This window comes from Lactuca sativa, chromosome 7, assembly GCF_002870075.4.
Source record: "Lactuca sativa cultivar Salinas chromosome 7, Lsat_Salinas_v11, whole genome shotgun sequence".
Lineage (NCBI taxonomy): Eukaryota > Viridiplantae > Streptophyta > Magnoliopsida > Asterales > Asteraceae > Lactuca > Lactuca sativa.
This window is the reverse complement of record NC_056629.2, coordinates 9,965,561-9,986,862: the sequence shown is the minus strand read 5'-3', so window position 1 is coordinate 9,986,862 and position 21,302 is coordinate 9,965,561. Positions and strand designations below refer to the sequence as shown.

The following is a 21,302-nucleotide window of genomic DNA, read 5'->3' as shown; positions in this document are numbered from 1 at the left end:
CCTCCCACGTCCACTCAGACCCCTTCCGGTGCTGCCACTGCACCTTTACTAACTGAATTTCCTTATTCCTCAAGGTCTTGGTCTTCCGGTCCAGAATTGCGACCGGTCTCTCAATATAATTCAGGCTGCTATCAACCTGAATATCCTCTAGGGGAACGACTGCTGACTCATCCACCAGACACTTTCTCAACTGAGACACATGGAAAGTGTTGTGGATCTAACTAAGCTCCTCAGGAAGATCTAACCGATAAGCAACCCGACCCACCCGGGCCAAAACCCTAAAAGGACCAATAAATCTAGGGCCCAACTTGCCCCTCTTCCGGAACCTGATGACACCCTTCCAAGGTGAGACCTTCAGAAGGACCATATCCCCCACCCGAAACTCCAAGTCCGAACGCCTCCTATCGGCGTAACTTTTCTGCCGACTCTGAGCAGTCTGCAGTCTACTACGGACCTGCTGGATCAACTCGGTCGTCTTGAGCACCACCTCTGTGCTCCCAATGACTCGCTGACCGACCTCGCCCCAACAAATCGGGGTCCTACACTTCCTCCCATACAGCATCTCAAAGGGAGGTCGATCAATGCTCGCATGATAACTGTTGTTATACGAGAATTCCGCTAACGGAAGATACGTATCCCAACTGCCACCGAAATCTAGGACACACGCCCTTAGCATGTCCTCGAGAGTCTGAATCGTCCTCTCGCTCTGCCCGTCTGTCTGAGGGTGGAAAGCGGTGCTAAAATGAAGACGAGTACCCATCTCGTCGTGGAACCGCTTCCAAAATCTGGATGTGAAACGGACATCTCGGTCTGACACCACCGATACCGGCACTCCATGACGTGCCACAATCTCACGCACATAGATATCGGCTAAGTTCTTCGCCGATATACTCTCCTGGATCGGGATAAAATGGGCACTCTTCGTCAACCGATCCACTACTACCCATATCGAATCCACTCCACGTGCGGTCCGGGGAAGCTTGGTGACAAAATCCATGGTAATGTCCTCCCATTTCCACACGGGAATGTCTAACGACTGCATCCTGCCGTGAGGCCTCTGGTGCTCCGCCTTGACCTTCCGGCAGGTCAGGCATCTCTCGACGTACCAGGCGACGTCCCGCTTCATGCAGGGCCACCAATAATCAGGTCGAAGATCTCGGTACATCTTCGTCGCCCCTGGGTGGATAGAAAACCGAGACTTATGAGCCTCATCCATCAACACTTGTCGTACTCCACCCCAGTACGGTACCCACACTCTCCCGTGAAGCGTCATCAAACCAAGACTATCATAATCAAACGAGGCTACTCGGCCCACGATCCTCTCACACTTCTGTCTCTCCTCCTTGAGACCCTCTACCTGAGCCTCCTTGATCCGCTCCAACAACGGAGTGATCACTGTCATCCTCAAGCATAGATCCCTGATAGGGGCCGCCGACACCTTGCGGCTCAGGGCATCAGCCACCACATTGGCCTTCCCTGGATGGTATAGGATCTCACAGTCGTAATCCTTTAGCACATCCAACCACCTCCTCTGCCTCATATTCAGACTCGGCTGATCCATAAGATACCTCAAACTCTTGTGATCCGTGTAAATAGTACAACGAACCCCATAAAGGTAATGCCTCCAAATCTTGAGGGCAAACACAACTGCCCCCAGCTCCAAATCATGGGTAGGATAATTAGCCTCGTGAGGCTTCAACTGTCTCGAGGCATAAGCTATCACATGGCCTCGCTGCATCAGAACTGCTCCTAAACCTGTGATCGAGGCATCACAATAGACTACAAAGTCCTCTACTCCCTCTGGCAAGGTAAGGATCAGATTCTCGCACAATCTCTGCCTGAGGGTCTCGAATGCTGTCTGCTGCTTCGGACCCCAACGAAATACCACTGACTTCTTGGTCAGTCGGGTGAGCAGCACTGCTATCTTGGAGAAATCCTAAATAAATCTCCGATAATACCCTGCCAACCCTAGGAAGCTCTGAATCTCGGATGGAGACTTCGGGACCTCCCACTGCATCACGGCCTCTATCTTGGCCGGATCTACCAGAATACCCTTCTGGTTGACGAGGTGACCAAGGAACTGCACCTCGCGCAACCAGAACTCACATTTGGAGAACTTTGCGAAAAGTCTCTCCCTCCTCAAAACCTCCAGCACCTCCCGCAGGTGCTCCTCGTGCTGCTCCTGCGTCTTGGAATATACCAAGATGTCATCTATGAACACTATCACTGACCGATCCAGCATCGGCCTACACACGCGGTTCATGAGATCCATGAACGCGGCTGGAGCATTGGTGAGCCCAAATGGTATCACCATAAACTCGTAATGACCATACCTGGTCCTGAAAGCAGTCTTCTGTACATCCTCATCTCTAACCCGCATCTGATGATATCCGGAGCGTAGATCGATCTTGGAGAACCAAGACGCTCCATGAAGCTGATCAAACAAATCATCTATCCTCGGGAGTGGGTAACGGTTCTTCACCGTTACCTTATTCAACTCCCGGTAATCTATACACATACGATGCGACCCATCCTTCTTCCTCACAAACAGGATCGGCGCTCCCCAAGGCGAACTGCTCGGCCGAATGAAACCCTTGTCTAACAGCTCCTGCAGCTGTGTAGACAACTCCTGCATCTCAGGGGGAGCTAGTCGATACGGTGCCTTGGCTATCGGAGCCGCACCAGGAATGAGGTCGATCCTGAACTCAACCTGTCTCTCAGGAGGTATCCCCGGCAAATCCTCGGGAAACACGTCCGGGTAGTCTCGAACAATAGGAACATCATCAACTGTCGACTTGCCCTTCTCCCGGGCATCCAAAACGTAAGCTACAAAACCGGCGCAACCCTGCTGAACATAGCGCCTCGCCCTTGCGGCGGAACAAAAGGTCGGTCCTCGCTGTGGCCTCTCGCCCTGAATCACCAACTCTCCCCGACTGGGAGTGCGAACCCTCACTAGCTGAAGCTCACAATCAATCACCGCCCCATTAGGGCTAAGCCAATCCATACCCATAATAACCTTATTCCCTCGCAGGGGAATAGGTACCAGATCCACTGAAAACTGCTCATCAAATAACTGAAGAGAACACCCTCTATGCACTCTGCCGACCCTCACGGTCCTATCATCCGCTATCTCAACCTCTAATGGACAATTCAGCTCCCCTGGAGCTCTACTGAATCTCTTGCTAAGCGCAAGTGATACGAATGATCGGGTAGCCCCCGAATCGAATAATACCATAGCAGAAATGCCGTTCACAGAGAACGACTCTGAATAAAACATACAATCATAAGTAATATTCAATCAATAATAATAAAGAGATAAAGGGAAGATACATACCCGTCACCACATCAGGAGTCGCTCGCGCCTCCTCTGCTGTCATCTGAAACACCCTACTCTTCGCCACTGGCGCATCAGCTCGGCCCTGCCGGCCATCTGTAATCCTCAAGGTAGCAGGGGCAGGTGCAGCCACCTTCCCTGCTGCAGCTAAACTCGGACACTGGGACTTTTTATGTCCCCTCTGATTGCACTGAAAGCAAATCAGATCTGATGCTGCGACGGCAGTAGCAGGGGCCGTACAATCCCTACTCAAATGCCCAATCCGCCCGCACTTGTAGCAGCCGGAACTCCCTGCCTTGCACGCTCCCTCGTGCAATCTCCCACACTTGCCACATCGACCGTGGCTCTGCTGACTCCTAGATCTGTGATCCGAAACCTTGGGCTTTTTGCCCGAACCGCCTGAACCCGAAACCGCCTCCGGTTTCCTCTTCTTCTCCATCTCGAGATCAATCTCCCTCTCCCGAGCTCTAGCAATCATATCTTCCAGCGTTTTACAGCTGGACCGGCTCACAAACTGGCGGATATCGCTCCGCAACATCTCATGATAGCGGGCCTTCTTCATTTCCTCATCAGCTACATACTGAGGAACGAGAAGAGCCCTCTCCCTGAACTTGGCGGTGATCTCCGCCACTGTCTCTGTAGTCTGGGTGAGGTCCTGAAACTCCCTAGCTAGCTGTTGCACCTCAATGACCGGTGCAAACTCCGCCCTGAACCTGGTAGAGAAATCAGCCCAGGTCATGGCGTCCAATGCTGCATCATCCCCAATGGCATGCCCGACCTCCTCCCACCAATCTCGTGCCCTGTCCTTCAGAAGACAGGACGCCAATCTGACCTTGTCCCCCTCGGGACATCTGCTAGTACGGAAAGCGTTGGCCACATCCGCCAACCATCTGGTGCTCGCTATGGGGTCTCGCGCCCCATGATAGTCCGGAGCTCCACATGCCCTGAACTCCCTGAAAGTAAGGGTGCGCGACCCCATCATGGCCGCCACCTCGGCACGGAAGGTGCCCAATCTCTCATCCATCAGCTCTAGAATCCCCTCCTTGATCGAACCGAAGATCACAGGAGTCTGCTCTATAATGATGCGCGTAATCTCCGAAGAAAGAAACTCTCGGGTCTGCTCATCCATGCGCTCATCCCCCGAACCTGAACCTGATCCCTCCCCGGCACCTCCGCTGCCGGCTGCTGGTCTCGAACGCAAAACCACCATTCTGAAACACATCACAACTACATCAGAAAACAGAAATATCTCGAGGGATCATTGATACTACAACTAGCTTCCTGGTCTTGTCTCAGCCTTTCTTGATTCGAGTACGTATCCTCTGCTTCCAGTAGTACGGGCCCATACTACCTTCCACATCTATCCGTACTTTCTTCAAGAACTGCCCTGACTCCACCAAGTCACTTCTACTACTACTGATCTCTACTACTCTCATCCTAGGCTTGCCCCAGGGAAACCTCAAACTCAACTCAACTAGTCCTCAGCTGCTGCAGGTCTCCTTATAATGCTAATTAACCACCACCTGAGCACCATCACATGTGACGAAGATCAGATAATCCTTCAAGTAAAAGACCCGTCCCTATAACGGTTGGACTCAAACAAGAGCTGCGCAATAGGGCCAGTTCCAGCACTCTGGGATTATTCAACCCTGATCACATGTGGTGTAACGTGTTCACCTAATGGCTAACTTCCATCACTCAGAACTCCCACAAAGCACGAAGCAAGCAGCATTCGGATAAAGGAAACATACTCAGGCAAAACTATTCTCAAAACGAGAAACTGATCTAGCATACAGTGCTAAGCTCATACTATCAGGCATAACCTAAACAGGCTATCCTACTGCTGTCTACTCAATACTAGCATGCAATACTCATAAAGCTGTAACACATAAAACAGGCACATAAGGTATCCTCCTAGATCCTTAGTCTCATACTAGCATGCTGTTCTACTGAAACTGAAACTGAACAAATAACTTGTATGGGTAATTTGGGAGTACTTACTTGAGCTCGACTGATCGCATGCACCACACCCTTATCTTGTTTAAAAAAATCTCTTTCTTTCTAAGTGCTTTCAAAATTCTTTTAGAAAACATTTTCCTTTTTAAAAATCTTTTTATTTCCCCTTAGTTTGAGTTCAGATACACCCGGAAGTGTATCCAAATCCCTCAAACCAGGGCTCTGATACCAACTTGAAACGACCCAAAAATACGACCCAAAAATTTCGTTTTTCAACGTAACCAAAAACCATAATCTGAGTGTCATATCATAAACCATACATGATGTATCTCAAAATAATAATAAAAACACTGTGCGGAAAGCTGTATCATATCCATGTCATATAAAAATCAAGAACCAAATCAACTCCCAGGATAAAAGCTGAAGCTGTGGTGTGTGCGATGCCATCATCCCGAGCTCTTCCCTTTACAAGCGGAAGTACCTGAAACCAAAACTGAAACTGTAAGCACGAAGCTTAGTGAGCTCCCCCAAACTACCACATACCATACAATACATACTCAATCAAATACTAAACACTGCACTGGGTAAAATGACTCTTTTACCCTTGGTCAAAGTCAACCCTCGGACAAAGTCAACCTACAGTTGACCTGACTCGCCGAGTTGGGCCGCCAACTCGCCGAGTCCCTGTTCTCATTCCTCGACCCTACTCGCTGCTACTTGTCGAGTATGGCATCGACTCGACGAGTACTCATTCGATCCAAGAACTCAGACAATCTTCATCCGACTCGCCGAGTCATATGAACAACTCGACGAGTTGTTCTTGAGTCTAAGAAGATTGCCTTGGACTCGCCGAGTTGTATGAACAACTCGCCGAGTCCCTCCATTACTGAGTCTACCCTCGAACTCGCTGAGTCCACTCCACAACTCACTGGGCCCACTCGACATCGCTCAAAAGGAAGAAATCGGGGACTCGCGACTCGACTCGCCGAGTCGGTCTTCCGACTCGCCGAGTCACCGCCATGCAACTGATTTTTACTCGATTTTGTTTGAATCCAACACATACAATTGATAGATCTGAGTCCAATAAGCTGATTTACCACGTAAAGTTTCCAACTTTACGTGTACAACCTCATGAATAAGGGAAATAAGGCTAAAAGATGCACAAAGTGGGAAGATCTATGGTTAATACACAAAGTAACTCCAAAAAGGCAGCAGATCTGGGCTCTACAACACCCAATCATTCAGATCTAAAGATATCTCGACTTATTAAGGCATTCATGCAAACATAAGGCTTGGAACAAGCATCAACTAGATCCTAGGAGAGCTCTAATGGAGGTTTAAAGCATATAACAAGAGGGAAAATCCGAAAATACCTCAAATAACTCAGATTTGCCCTTGGATCTTTGTACTACACCTCTTCTCCTTGCTCCTTGCTTCTTCTCCTTCTTCAAACCTTCACAAAATGGCACAAAACACTTAGCTCACACAAGGGTGGATTAGGGTTCTTTCTCACAGTGTTCTCAGGGTGAGGGAGGCGAGAATGGGGCTATAAGGTGACTTAAATAGTGGGCAGCCCGGGGATTTAGGGTTTCCCCCAGACGGGCAGACTCGCCGAGTCCAGAATATGGACTCGCCGAGTCGCCAGCTAATCACGTGCTCGAAATCCCGACCCTACTCGGCGAGTCAGGCTATGAACTCGCCGAGTCCCTCTTGCAAAACTTCAAAATAAATACCAAGGAATTACCATACCGGACACGGGTCGTTACAAAATTTTTCTTTACAGAGGGAAGTAAACATTCTTCATGGAAGAATAGCTAAACTGGAAAACCAACTCAAGCCCAAGAACTTTGAGAATCTACAAAGTGACATTATGAACCTCGAAATGGATTTACAGGCTATAGAAGAAAATAACTGACTTCGAGGAAGAGTTGGAAAATTTACAGGTGAAGATGATAGAAAAGGATGAACAAGTTCAAGATGAGAAAAACATATCAAAAGCTTTAAGTTTGAGGAATGATAAAAACGAAGTTGAGTTGCAAGATGCTCGTCAAGTGCTTATTGATGTAAGTATCGTTTCACATTAATCTTTATGATGAAGATGATCCTACTTTTTAGAGTAATTTACAAAATGGTTCCTCGGTTTAGCTGATGTTTGCAATTTTGATTCTTATTTGAGGTATTTGTAATGTTTTTGGTCCCTATTCCAAATAAAATGACTATGTTTGGTACTTCAGTATAGATGATTTTTGAATATTTGGTCCCAAAATTTTAGTTTTTTTTTTTTTCAGAACAGGGACCAAAAATGTTACGAAAACCTCAAATAAGTATCAAATTGCAAAAGAAAAATGTTTTAGACCAAAATTGAAAAAACAGATATGCTCTGGGACTAAAATTCAATTTCATTTTATTTTAATTAATATAGATACAAGATTGCTAAAGAAAACTATTTAGGACCAAAATTGAACAAATCAGCTATATTTAGGGATAAAAAATGTAACATACTTTTAATTTCAATAACAATGTAAACATTAACATTTTTAGAGAAATTCGATAAAGGGAAATATGGTCATTTACTTGGACGCCAAAATCGTTGAAATATATTAAACTTAGGACCAAAACTGCAAGAGAAAAGTTTTTGGGGCCAAAATTGAGGTAAATCAGCTAAGCTTAGGGACGAGTTTTGTAAATTACTCTACTTTTTATTTATTTATTTATCATGGTATTGACAAGGCTTGGTGATGGATCCTTTTTGCAACCAACTTGAAGTTGGTATGCAGATATCTTAATGATCAAAACTGGCATCCCTTCAAAGTTGGAATGGATAAGAAGGTATATGTAAAATTTATTAATCCAACTATTCGATCATTATTTAATACATGACATGACATGTCTGTAATTAATTTATTAATAGGATATTATTGATGAAAAAGATGAGAAGATGGTTAGTTTGAAGGCCAAGTGTAGTGAGGAACAATATGTTGCTGTTGTGAGAGCAATGAATGAGATGAATGAGTATGACACAAGTGGAAAGGATCATGTGCAAGAGCTATGGAACATTAAGGAGGAAAGGAAAGTGAGTTTGAAAGAAGGCATACGTTATATCTTGAAAGAAATCAACAATTGAACCATGTGTAAGGTGTTGTTTGTTTTTTGGAAAAAAACCCTCTTCAAACCTCTTATTGTTGCGCGGCGCAGCACACACGCAACATTTTTCATCTCGCAGTTGTTTGTTTTTTAGAAGTCTTCTGAGTCAAAAACCTCTGCGCGTACTCTGTTTGGCGCAACACTTGTACTGCATCTTCTAACCTCTTCCAACCTCTTCGTTTTCTTTTTTATTGCTGAAATTTTGATTATATGTTGTTAAAATTTTATTTCACATTTTTTTTCGTTTTTTTTTCGTTTATTCTTGTTGAATTTATTTTTCGTTTTTTATATTCAATAATGATAATTTCTTGATGAAATATCATTATTTTTTACTAAAATATCTTTATTTTTTTATTAAAATATCATTATTTTTTTTTACTGAAATATCATTAATGAAATGTTATACATTAATAAATTTTACGTATTAAAAAGCTATTTTCGGTTTATAAAATTAGTTTATTTTAATTTTTTAATATATGCAGCAGTATGCAGATGTTAAAAAAAACAAACACGCTTCTTATTACAGTCTGCAGCCGTTTGGTCCACCTCTTCTACTACAGAGGGTTATAGAGGTGGTCCGCAGACTTCATGAATTTTTGCTTCAGAAAATCAAAATGTACATAAGAAAATAATAGAAAACATATGTAAAGGTTTGATATTGCATATATTACGTGTATATGGAGCGCACAATGCTATTTCATTTGTAATAATGACGTTTAGGTTGACGTATATGTTGTTTTACATGATATTCATCACTCGACCAATCCATATATTGGTTTTGTTATCCTTATAGTTATTTTGGTTATCACCTTAAATAAAATTGCAAAGAAAGCTTTTTCATATGAACTTGAACCTTGGATATTTAAGGTGATTTTTTTTTGGCAAAAAGTCTTTTAAACCTCTTATGGTCATGGGTGAAAAGATATTTGTGGAAAACACTGTTTGTTTTTCAGAAGACAAAAGACATAAAAATTTATTTTTAACATTTTCTTCCAAAAGATAAAAAAAAAAACGTTTTCACTTTAGTAAACGTTTTCTAAATTCTAACCAATGTCGCCACCTCCGCTACCGCCTCTGCACCAACCAATCATTTTTGGTCTAATTTACCCACCAATCCTTAATTTTTAAGATAATCAAATTTAAATTTTATAATTTAAAATAAAAAAGAAATATATATTATTGTTTTCGATATATATATCGAAGCCATTTGAATGCTTTGTAGCCACGACAATGTTAGTGGTATGTACCTTCCAACGAATCATATTAACAGATCAAGCATATTTAGGTTGAAAATAACCCTCTTCAGGAGATTTTTCTAGCAACTTTCATTTTCTTTGTGTCGTTGTTTCTATGTTGATATCTTCATGTTAGGGTGGAAAGTCACTCTTGTATGTCATGTATGCTTACTCATTTGTATGTGTGTAATGAGTTGTTTTTTCTTTATAAGGAAGTGAGTGATACTCATTTTATCTAAGGAAGAACTTTGAGAGAATTAGTTTAAAGAGAGAAATATTGGAAACTCATTTGTACTCTTTCTAAGAAACTAATGTGAGCTTAAGCCCGGATTTATTTACTCTTGCATTCTTCATGTTCATTATTCTTGTATGATTCACTAGATCATTTCATCTTCCACATTTATCATGATGATTAACATCACTATAATTGGTATCAGAGCAGGTGTTCTTCATTTGATCAAGAATTGATCCATGATGACATTCTTGATTTGGTGATTCTTCATTGTGTTTTGATCTTCGTGTTATAGAGAGTTTTTAGATTCCAGAAATCGAATTGTTAATTGATTTTATTCATAATTTGATTTTCTTCACTACAATTCAAGTGATTTTTGATTTCTGTCTCTAGAAAACACATTCAAAATCACTTTATCTCTCTAGAAAAACCCAAGATCTTCTCGATTGATCAAAGATGGTGGACTTGCAGTATGATTTTTGGATTGTGATCATTAAAAATGTCAAATACAAAGTCAATGAAAATCAATTCTATGGATTAATATTGAAAGGCAGGTTGATTGCATGGGATACTTTGGTTTCTTATGGAGGTTTGAAGGATGATCATGGAGGATTGATTTTTCAACTACTTTTGAAGATTGAATGCTTGGCTAAAATTACCAAGAACATGTTATTGTGTAGTGATAATCTTAAGGAATGAAAAGAAAGAGATTTGTTTGATAAAAAATATATTTCACTAATTGAAACCCCAAGTGATCTTCTTGCTCTTAAGTTTGTTGAAGTTCAAGACTATGGAGTTCAATGTGATGTTCTTGAAGTTCATGATAAGAAGATTCAAGTTGATTCTCATAAAGATGAAAAAGTTTTTTGCTCAATTGGAGTTAAAACCGATGATATTTTGTGTTCTTGTGATTCGTTTGAAGGAATGATTCCTTATCGAAAGCCATCAATCCAAGAAATTCACAAGTATCAAACTCCAAAAGATTTGATTCAAACTTGCAAAGTTGAAGTTGTCAAGAATGAAGTTGTTCTTGAAATCAAATCTTTAAGATGCAAAAAGATAAGAAAGAAAAAGAAGAAGAAGATCAAACGTAAGAACAAGCGGGTTTATTCACATAAATCGTCAAGCCAACATCCATGAAGCAAATTTGGGTTCCAAAGCAACAATCACCAAATGTTGCAATGAATTTGAATTCAAAACCCAAAAATGTTGATGGTTATTATGAATATGAAGATCGTGTTAGATCATTGAAGAACACGAAGAATGAGTTGTACAACACGCATCATGGGTGGTACAATGTTCAAATTGGAGATTTTCTTGTTCCAACAAAAGAACCAATATCTTCAAATTTTGATTCATTTGTTGCAAATGGAACTCGAATCATCAAAAAGGTATCTCAAATTCTCAAATGGATTCCAAAACGTCCATGATTTCGATTCGTGTTTTGCGTTTTTCATTTTTGATCTTTTTGTCTCATTGAATCAAATCCGTGTCTACTCCATTGTTGATCTAATTAATTTTTTAGATCAATCCAAAAATCAAAATCATATTCTTAAAATTTCTTTTTTATTTTCCAAATCAATATTTTTACCCAATTATTTGAAATATTCACTGTTCATCCAGGATTTTTTTTGTCTTTTTCGAAGCCCAATCAAATCCAACTTGAGCCCAAACTCTAAATTTGTTACTGTTCATCCTTGATTCAACAAGCCCAATGTAACAACGAATCTGGTTATTCATTCTTAAAGTCAAATTCAAATTTATTTCGACTGATTGTGTCTTGCAATCAAAGCTAATTTCAATGGATAAGTTTGGAAATTGATTTGGAGTCGATTGTCTTGAGACTAGAATCGATGTCACATATGAAATCAATAACTTGTTTGACTGTTGATCCTTTGAGTTGACGTACATTATATTGAGGTCAAAATTGCATTGACTGAAGTCGATTTCGAGTCGCTTTCGTTGTGTATGACTGGAGTCGAAATCGAATTTCTGATTGTGTTCAAATTGACATGATGTTACTTGTTCACATACTATAAACGTGTTTTGGAGTCGAACTTAAAACTGAGTCAATATTGAGAAATCGAGTTCAATTGGTGTGATTGAATTGAGTAGCTTGGAATTGAAATTTTGACTTGTGTTCATTTGAGTCAAACTAATTTTGATGGATTGGAGTTCCATTGATGTTGAGTTCGAATCGTTACTTGGGTTTAGCATCGAACGAAGTATACTTTGGTTGAAATTGGTTTTGTTGTATGCCTAACATGTTCGACATAAGAAGTACTTGAGAGTTCGTTTTTGTTTTAGGGATTGATGGCTGAACAAGTCATCACAATGAGTTGATTGGCTCGAGTATGCATATGATCAGGTATATTTTGATTTCGTAATAGGAGTAATGAAATGTTGATAATTTGATGTTGAAGAATCGTAGCATCATGTTCAAAGGTTGATACCGAGTATTGAAATCGAAGGGTTGAGTAACAAAAAGCAAAGTCTATGATTTGTGATATCGACTGGAACAAATAGATTTTGATGACGATGGTCGATGGGTTTGTTTTCGAAGGGCTGGAGTCGAGCATCGATATGTAAAACAAAGGTTCTGGATTCGTTATCGAGAATCCTTAACAGGTGAGTGCTTCGTTGTCGATGACCAAACGTGCTTCGTTATCGAGGGATCTAGATGAAAAGCGAATAGTCAACTGATATAACGAAGTGAAGAAGAAAAGAAACATTTTCGAATTTCACCCCTGAACTTTTAACGAAATAGCAGAAAAGGTCTAACTTCGACACGATGTAAAAAGTTTCTGAAGTATAAAGATGTTTCGCATTTAGTCCCTGCTGTTTCGAAATGTTGGCAGAAACTACCCAACTTCGAAATAAGACGTAAAATTCTGAAAAATGGAGGAATTTACATTTCAGGCCCCTGCAGTTTTTGTGAATTGTCACTTTATGCCCAGTTTTACAATTGGGGTAATGTTTCGCATTTGAGATTGTTTTTGGCGCAACGGGTCCCTGTAGAATTCTGATATTGGTAGTTTTTACCTGGATTTTCAAAATTCTTGCAACTCTTACCCAAAAGTTGAAAATTTTCACAAAATTTGGAAAATTTTCATAACTTTTTCATGATTGTTTTTCCATACAAGTTTTTTGTGGTTTCATTTTTGACACGCATCAAGGGGGAGTTTTGTAAAGATTATTCATCGGGCACTTCTCAACCTTAGTGGGTTTTATAATCACTTTTTGATTATAAAAAGGGGGAGAATGAAGAGTGAGTACTCGAAGCTTCTTGGGTATTCATTTAAGGATTTGAAGACCAATATTATTTCGAGGGGGAGTTGGTCTTGATGTCGGGACATCCAATCCTTAGTTTGAGGGGGATAATGTTAGGGTGTAAAGGCACTCTTAGATGTCATGTGTGCTTACTCTATTGTATGTGTGTAATGAGTTGTCTTTCCTTTATAAGGAAGTGAGTGACACTCATTTTATCTAAGGAAGAACTTTGAGAGAATTAGTTTAGAGAGAGAAATATTGCAAACCCACTTGTACTCTTTCTAAGAAACTAATGTGAGCTTAGACCCGAATTTATTTACTCTGGTGTTCTTCATGTTTATGATTCTTGTATGATTCACTAGATCATTTCATATTCCGCATTTCTCATCATGATTAACATCACTACACTTCACCGCTTACTTACTTCATTATTTCTAGATTTGTCATTCATATCCCGATAAAATTGTTGATGATGTTAGAGTGCATGTATGTTTATGTATTATTATTAGGGGTGAGAATTATTTCGTGTGGAACTGAAAAACCCAAAAACCAAATTGAAACGAAATCGATTTCAGACCGAACCATATTCAAATTCGGTTTTTGGTTTGGTTCGACACCAAACCGAATTGTGAATTTGGTTTTTGGTTTGACTTTTGATCTCATGAAGTTTAAACCAAACGAACCGAAAAGGCCGAATTTCATAAATTAGTTAATTAAATATATATTATATATTTTATATTAAATAAAAGTATTAGTTATAAAGTAAAAATCATTTCAATTCATTTAATCAGTGGATTATTTTGTATGAAACTTTAGATATTTCTATTTGCAACTTTAGGTTTCTATGTTAAAAACGTTTTAATTTATGTTTGATATTTTTTAAAGTTTATATTTGGTGTGACATCCCCATATTTCTTGGCCAGAAAAGACCGATTTAATTTATGCTTTTTAAAATAAAATCAGAGAAATCTTTTTAAAAGATGTTGCGGAATTGGTCCCCAAACAAAATATGATAAAAGTTTATCAAAACCCTTCATTAAGAAGGTATATGTTTTCCATATATATCAAAACCTCGGGATGTCATGTTCCGATACAGATCAAAAGCATAAACAAGACATTATAAGCCTTTCAACAGTTATTTACAACTACTGGCCTATAATCCAAAAAAATCTCTCGTCGTTCTCCGACTATGCTCGGGGTCCACTACCTGTAATCATAAAACTGAGTGGGTCAGGCTTGGGAGCCTGGTGAGCATATAGGGTTTTCAACCCACAATAATAATATACTTATTAAGTTCACCAATCAACAATAACGCTGATTACCCATTCCCGTTGTCCTCACTTTTTGTCCCTAAATACCTATCACAAGGGACCTAGCCTAAGGATTATCATCGGGATGGACACTACTGCTAAGGGGTTTCCTCAGCCATACATGTCCTTAAGGCAACCATGAGGGGGATGGAGTACACCAATGAACATTTAATTCATCAACACCTACAAGTTGCGAACCTGCTAGTGTTCCACTGGACTATCTAAAAAGTCTGTGGTCGTCATCTATACTCCGCTAGATGACAACAACAACAACAACATCGAGGCCTCTCACCATTTTAACACACATCAACTATTTCATCTACCCATGTTCTACCCAACATATTTTGTAGATAAAAACATATACAGTTTAAAACTTGTATAAAACATCAATTCAAGAGTCACCTCGAATAAACAATTAACATATATACACATAACACGTATTTCAAGGTAAATACTTCATATCTATGTGTAAATTGAAAGTAACTACACACTCACTTATTTTGGTGAAAATCGGGCAGCAATTCGTTTCCTAAAACGATCGTTTCTAATAAAACCGGGAGTTTTATTGAGAAACCGGGCTCTGCAAAAGTCGGGCTTCGAAACCGAAAAGATAAATTTTCCGGGCTTCTCGGGCACTTCGTGGGGTATTCCGGGCTTTACAATCGATACCGGGGCTTTGCGGGATGTTAAGATGAAGAAAATATGAAGAAAGGGGCTAAATGTGGCAATTTCTTAAAAATATCCGAGAAGGCTCGCAGCCTTCTATTTATAGGGTGAAACTTCTGATCCAAGGGCTGAGAAGCTTCTGATCCAACGACTGATAGGGTTCGCAGGCGAAGGCTCGCACGAGGCTGCGCATGGCTCGCACATGGCTCGCACCTGCCAGGGCTCGCTGGCAGCTTCTAAGTGGAACGGAGTCTACTGGTGCACCTGCGAGGTTCGGAGCTAGGCTATGCGAGGCTCAGAACACGCGGCAGCAGGGCGAAGCTTCGGCTGGGGAGCTGGCTGCTTCGGATTGGGCCTCCTCCTCGGTCGAATCAGAAGAGGACACGTGGCTTCGCATGACTCAGCAGTTTTGGTGACTCAGCAGCCTGGTGACTCAGCAGGACACGTGTCACATCCTAAGCGAGGGTGACGTGGCAAAGTGTGACTATGCGAATTTTCTCGATTTTCGCGCTAAAACTTCTAAAATCCAAAACTTTCGCATACGAGCTCCATTTTTGACGTTCTTTATATGCACGCGTAGCTAAAATTACGATCTACAACTTCCGTTTAGACTTCGTTGGCTAATTTTGATATTAAATTCTATATTATTATTTTTAACAGACCGGGACAGGAAATCCGTTAAAAATTCATAACTTCTTCATCCGACGTCCGTTTTCGTCAGATTTTTTACCGTTGTGCTCCTAATGACGAGACCTTCAATTCTCGTTTAGGTTGTGTCGGCTAAAAATTTCTCGATCTAAAATTTGAGTTTTTAGCTGTCTATTGCTACGCTGAAACTTCGAAAAATCATAACTTCCTCATACGAAGTCAGATTTAGGCGTTCTTTTTATCGAACTTCTCGGTTTAACGAATACTACGACTTTCGTTTAGATTACTAAGGCTAAAAAGTAGTTTATCGAAAACTCACTTTTTACGACATTCAGCACCGTGTCGGTTTTGTCGCGAAACTTCGACATGTCATAACTTCTTCGTTATAACTCGGATTTTGGTATTCTGTATATCTCCGAAATCCTTGTTTCGACCACTATAACTTTATGTAAAGATATCGGGCTTATCTCACACTTTAATTTTGGCGCTTATTTTTATTCTTAATTAATTAAGCCTTAATAATTAAGCATAAAACACATAATTCACATAATATTCACATAATTCCTTTTCATTTATTCAAAATGAGTTACAAAGGTTAACCTAGACTATCAACTCAATATAAATGCCTAGGCTAGAAACACGAGTGTTACATTTGGCTTCCTCGGTTTTCAAACCGGACCAAACCGAATTAGAATTTGGTTTTCGATTTGGTCTAGAAAATTTGAATTCGATTTGGTTTGGTTTTTGAAGTGGACCAAAAAAAATTTCAAGCCGAGGAAACCGAAAAACCGAACCGATTCCCACTATTATTGTAGAATCTCAAACACATGGCATGTTAGGTTATACCTCTTTTGTATCTAGTACTCCTGTCAAGGAGTTCCTAGGTTTAATCCTAGACATATACTAAGCCGTCTTTTTAAATACAATTGAGTACCTTTGATAGGAAAATACTAGTGTAGTTTAAAATAAGGCTTTGTAACTCATTAGTATTAGACGCGTCTCGATAACCCTTATGACATATCTATTTAATTTACCCCCTATAATTTGAAATAGTGTATATAATTTCAAAATATGTCACCTCATATATATATATATATATATATATATATATATATATATATATATATATATATATATATATATATATATATATATATATATATATATATATATATATATATATATACTCTCGAAAGTACGCACACGATCCAAAGTCCAGGGAGTTGACTTTCATGTAGTTAATATCAGATTGAGCGTGGTTTCAATATACATGGTCAATGATCAGATACCAGAGGGCTTGAATATTCTGCAAAACTCGTGGGTCGTAAAGTTCACATCTGAAATTCAAAATTCATATTCACGTAATGATATTAACTCAATCATCAAAAAAACATGTAGCCATGTCAACAAGAAAAATACAACAAAAGGAGACAACTATTATTCATCATAACATAAAAAAGGCTTTTAAATTAACGTATATATAAATCTTAACTAAGGAGTCTTGATCACACGAGATCCACGGTGTCTTGTTGTAAACTTATTAAACAGCGCAAGAGCATTGCTAGCAAGATGCTTAACATTCAACACCCTCGCTTTAATCATCCCCTTTTCCTTACCTCCAATGGCTTTATCTGATATCCGATCAAGACATGCAGTCACATCCGTCAACGCAGTGCTAACCCATGATTGCACGTTACTTTCATGCCATGAAAAATTCTTCTCCCCATCATGCACCATTCTCTGTTGCTCTTTAACCGATTGTGTAATCTGATTCACACCATCATTGATCTGATGTAAGCAATCTGTCACTGCTTCATGGTATCTTGCATTCTTTGTTTTGTTGAAATACTCGTTTGCTACCATGTTCACGTAGGCCTTTGTGATCCGAGCTTTGACTAGGCATGTTGTTAGAGAAATCCTGGCTAGTTGTTCGGGTGCAGGTGCATTTGTTTTGCTAGCAAAGGGTAGAAGGGTTCGGATGCATAGTTCAGTGTACATGGTAGAACGACATTGTTGCTCGATATATGCCCTAGCTCGAGAATGGCACTCGACTGTGGGGTTTAAACTGAATATGGCAAGAAAGAGAGTTAGCAAAGAGAGAATTGTGTGTGCCATTTTGAAATGTGCTTCAGATCGATGTAGATGTTATGAATTTGTGCAAGGTGTTATATAAAGGGTTGTCACGATTGTTGCAATATGATTATATATTCCAACGAAATATGTGATTTCATGTATTTAATTTACTAATACAACGTTTCAAATCTAATCTAATATATAATACTTTTACATAATAAGAATAAGAATTCTATAATATCTACGGGATCCATGGTTGATTATACTTAAGAATTATATATATTTATAAAATATTGATTAATATAAACTTTCAAATAATCATTTTATAAGTTTATAACTTAATTATAGGTCCGATGAACCACAACTTGTATTTTAGTTTTAGACAGATAAAGAAGTATATTGTTTCATCATAACAACTTATAGTTAACAACTTGATAGTAATATATATCTTAGACTTGGAAATATAATTAATTATAGAAAACTTTTAATCAAAGCCAACAAGAAAGTATAACAGAAACATAATCCCTAACTAACCAAAACTTAAAGATTAAACCTACAAAACACCTCTAAAAGAAATATTACAGTTACATGCTTAACATAATGATTTCGATAAAAACTCCGATTTTCTCAACGCTAACAAAAAAAGTTTGTTCACACAGAGGTTTTGATTTTCGATTCCAATTTTGTTTGCTAGTTTTTTATTTCAGTATTCCTTAATACATCGATTATGATAATTTGATTTCATGCATCATTCAAAAAATCAATCTTGTATTCATGTTAATCAAATTTCAAGTTACCTCACTGGTTTTGATTTCTAATTTATAATTCGTATAAATTGCAAGGTTTCATTATTATTCTTCACTTCTTTCGTTTAGTTTTATAACAAAAACTTAATTTATGTGATTTTTCTGATATACTTGTTGATAATTTGAAACGTCAATATCAAAAGTTTTTAAATTCTAGAAAACGATTAAGAATTTGCTATCCTTGTTAAAAGATTCAACATCAAATCAAAAGTTCATAGCTAAGTGTTTTTGTTTCGTTTCCTTTACTAACATTTTTCTTATTGTTTTATAAACTTAAAATAATAATATGTATCTAAAAAACATTTATCTAATAATGAAAAAAAAACGAACAACTAATACCATTACAAAACCATCTAAAGATAAATTTATAACAACACATTTATAAAAACAATAAATAAATAAAACAAAAACAAAAGGCCATATCTTTTACTAATTTCTTTTTATTGTAAGGTTCTTATATTATCATATTGTCCGAGGTCTTAAATCGGCTTGGACCAACCATGGTAATAGTAACGACGACTTGATCAATGAATTCGTTAAATTAAATATTACAATTTTATAACAAATAACTGTATTTCATAATACAGTATCGGTGCCCTTTGTCACAATTAAAAATATGTTTAAAGAATCCTGGATTTTGTTTGAAAACTTCAATTTAGGATTTTATGTATAATATATTAATTCAATATTGTATAATAAATTATTATAGTCGAAGTATCATGCATCGGAGTGTAGCATATGAAAATATTTGCTTCTTTAATTTGGGCGTAAATGGGTTGACCAAACAAAGAGATCGAGATCGACCAGCATATAATCTTTTATTTAAATTGATAATATTTTCATACCTTTATAATTAAAGAAAATTACTCGAATCTTTCTAGGTTTAAGTATCAATTTGTGTGTTCAGTCTTTATTTTCAAAAGTTAAATTGGATCGTCCCTAATATATGTACATGATGTACATTTAGTCTCTATCAACGTTAGCCGTTTGTTTTATCTGTTTGAGTGCCCCACGTGCCTAACACACATGTATGTTCGCCATTTTAGGTTTTGTACTTATAAACGAGTACTTATGGCACCATATCATGTATGACCAAACGTTGCTTACCAAGTCCTCAATCAAATCGGTTATTGATTCTCAAAAACACAAGCTTTTCATCAAATGGAGATGATGATTAACTGGCGCATACAAATAAAAATGACGGAAATCAATTTAGAAATCTCTTACAATAAGAAAACTTGTCTTTCTTTCGATTTAGAAACCTCTTAATCGATTTAGAAACTTTTTATGATAAAAAACTTGTTTTTTATGCTTTGTTTTTCATTAATGCAACATTGTTGAAATTCTTTTTTTATTTTTTTGAAGCTAGAAACCCAACCATTTTCAATATACGATTGTACTATGTAGGAGAGTTTACTAAGGTGTTGTTTGTTTTTACTAAGGTAAATTGTCTGCAGTCTACGGACTACATCTATAGACCTCTACAGCAAAAGAGGTGGACCAAACGTCTGTAGTCTGAAAAAAAAAGGGACTGTTTGTTTTTTTAACATCTGTAGGCTACTAAAATAAACTAAAATCTAAATAAACTGGTTTTTTAAACTACAAAGTGATTTTTTAATATATTTATGACTTTGTTATAAATAATTAACAAATCTAAATCACCTTTTATGTATTAATGTATAAAAAGTGAAAATAAAAATGGTATAAATTAACGTATATAATATTTTATAAAATTTGGCACAAAAAATATAAAAATATATTATTTTTTCCATATTTATATAAACAATTTCAACGACCATTATTGTAATATACTTTTATTTATAAATTTGTCAAAGATATCATGTTTGTGTCGTTGAACTTTTTTTTTAAGTATTGTAACTTTTTTTGTTCAAATTGTTTATCACTAATAAAGTTGGAATAAATATAAATTCAAAAAACTAAAAAAAAAAAATAAAGTATATGTGTTTTTTAGGCTAAAAGATGTCTGAAGATGTTAGAAGACTCTGGTCCACATCTGCGCCAAGAAGAGGACGCGCAGACATTTTTAGGTCTACAGTCTTCAAAAAAATAAACAGTCTGCAAAGGCTAATGTCTGCGCGTGGTCTGCGTCGTGTAGACAAAAGATGTCAGGAACATCTGCGGACAAAAACAAACACTGCCTAACTTTTTTGAGAGAAAACACATAAAGAGTAAGCATTGAGTAAATGTGTATGTTTAGTTAACATTTTACTTCACTACTTTATTTTCAAGAGATTAAATGATTAATGGTTCAAGTTCCGGATATATGTGAATTTAACTAGAGTTTAAAATGTTGACAGTTCTTCAAAGAAATGATTTTGTTTATTTGAACTTTTTAATGGAAGGCTTAACTTCATAATATAAAAGTTATCCAGCTCAATTTGTTATTTAGGTTAGATCGAATTATTTATGATATAGTTGAGACCTACACCAAATGATACTGAATATCAATTTGTATAGAAAAAATATTTTTAACGCAAGCATCCACTACTAAATATGCTTGAAATTAATGTAAAGCTCGTGGAATTAAGACCGACCAGATTAAATAATTAAATGTTTGTCTACTAAATCATGTGATAAAACTATAAACTTTCGCTCCAAAATTCAGGT

At 38.0% G+C, this 21,302-nt stretch overlaps 1 protein-coding gene across 1 annotated transcript; it reads right to left on the bottom strand.

Annotated features, from left to right (window-relative positions):
* Positions 1-17,211: 17,211 nt before the first annotated feature.
* On the bottom strand, positions 17,212-17,922 carry LOC111876943 (pectinesterase inhibitor 9). Its single transcript, XM_023873499.3, has one exon. The coding sequence runs from the start codon at positions 17,908-17,910 to the stop codon at positions 17,287-17,289; it is 624 nt and encodes a 207-aa protein (XP_023729267.1). The 5' UTR covers positions 17,911-17,922; the 3' UTR covers positions 17,212-17,286.
* Positions 17,923-21,302: the final 3,380 nt, after the last annotated feature.

What these genes read in the sequence shown, in the direction of transcription:
- LOC111876943 (XM_023873499.3), bottom strand. Translation starts at nt 17,910, where the DNA reads ATGGCACACACAATTCTCTCTTTGCTAACTCTCTTTCTTGCCATATTC.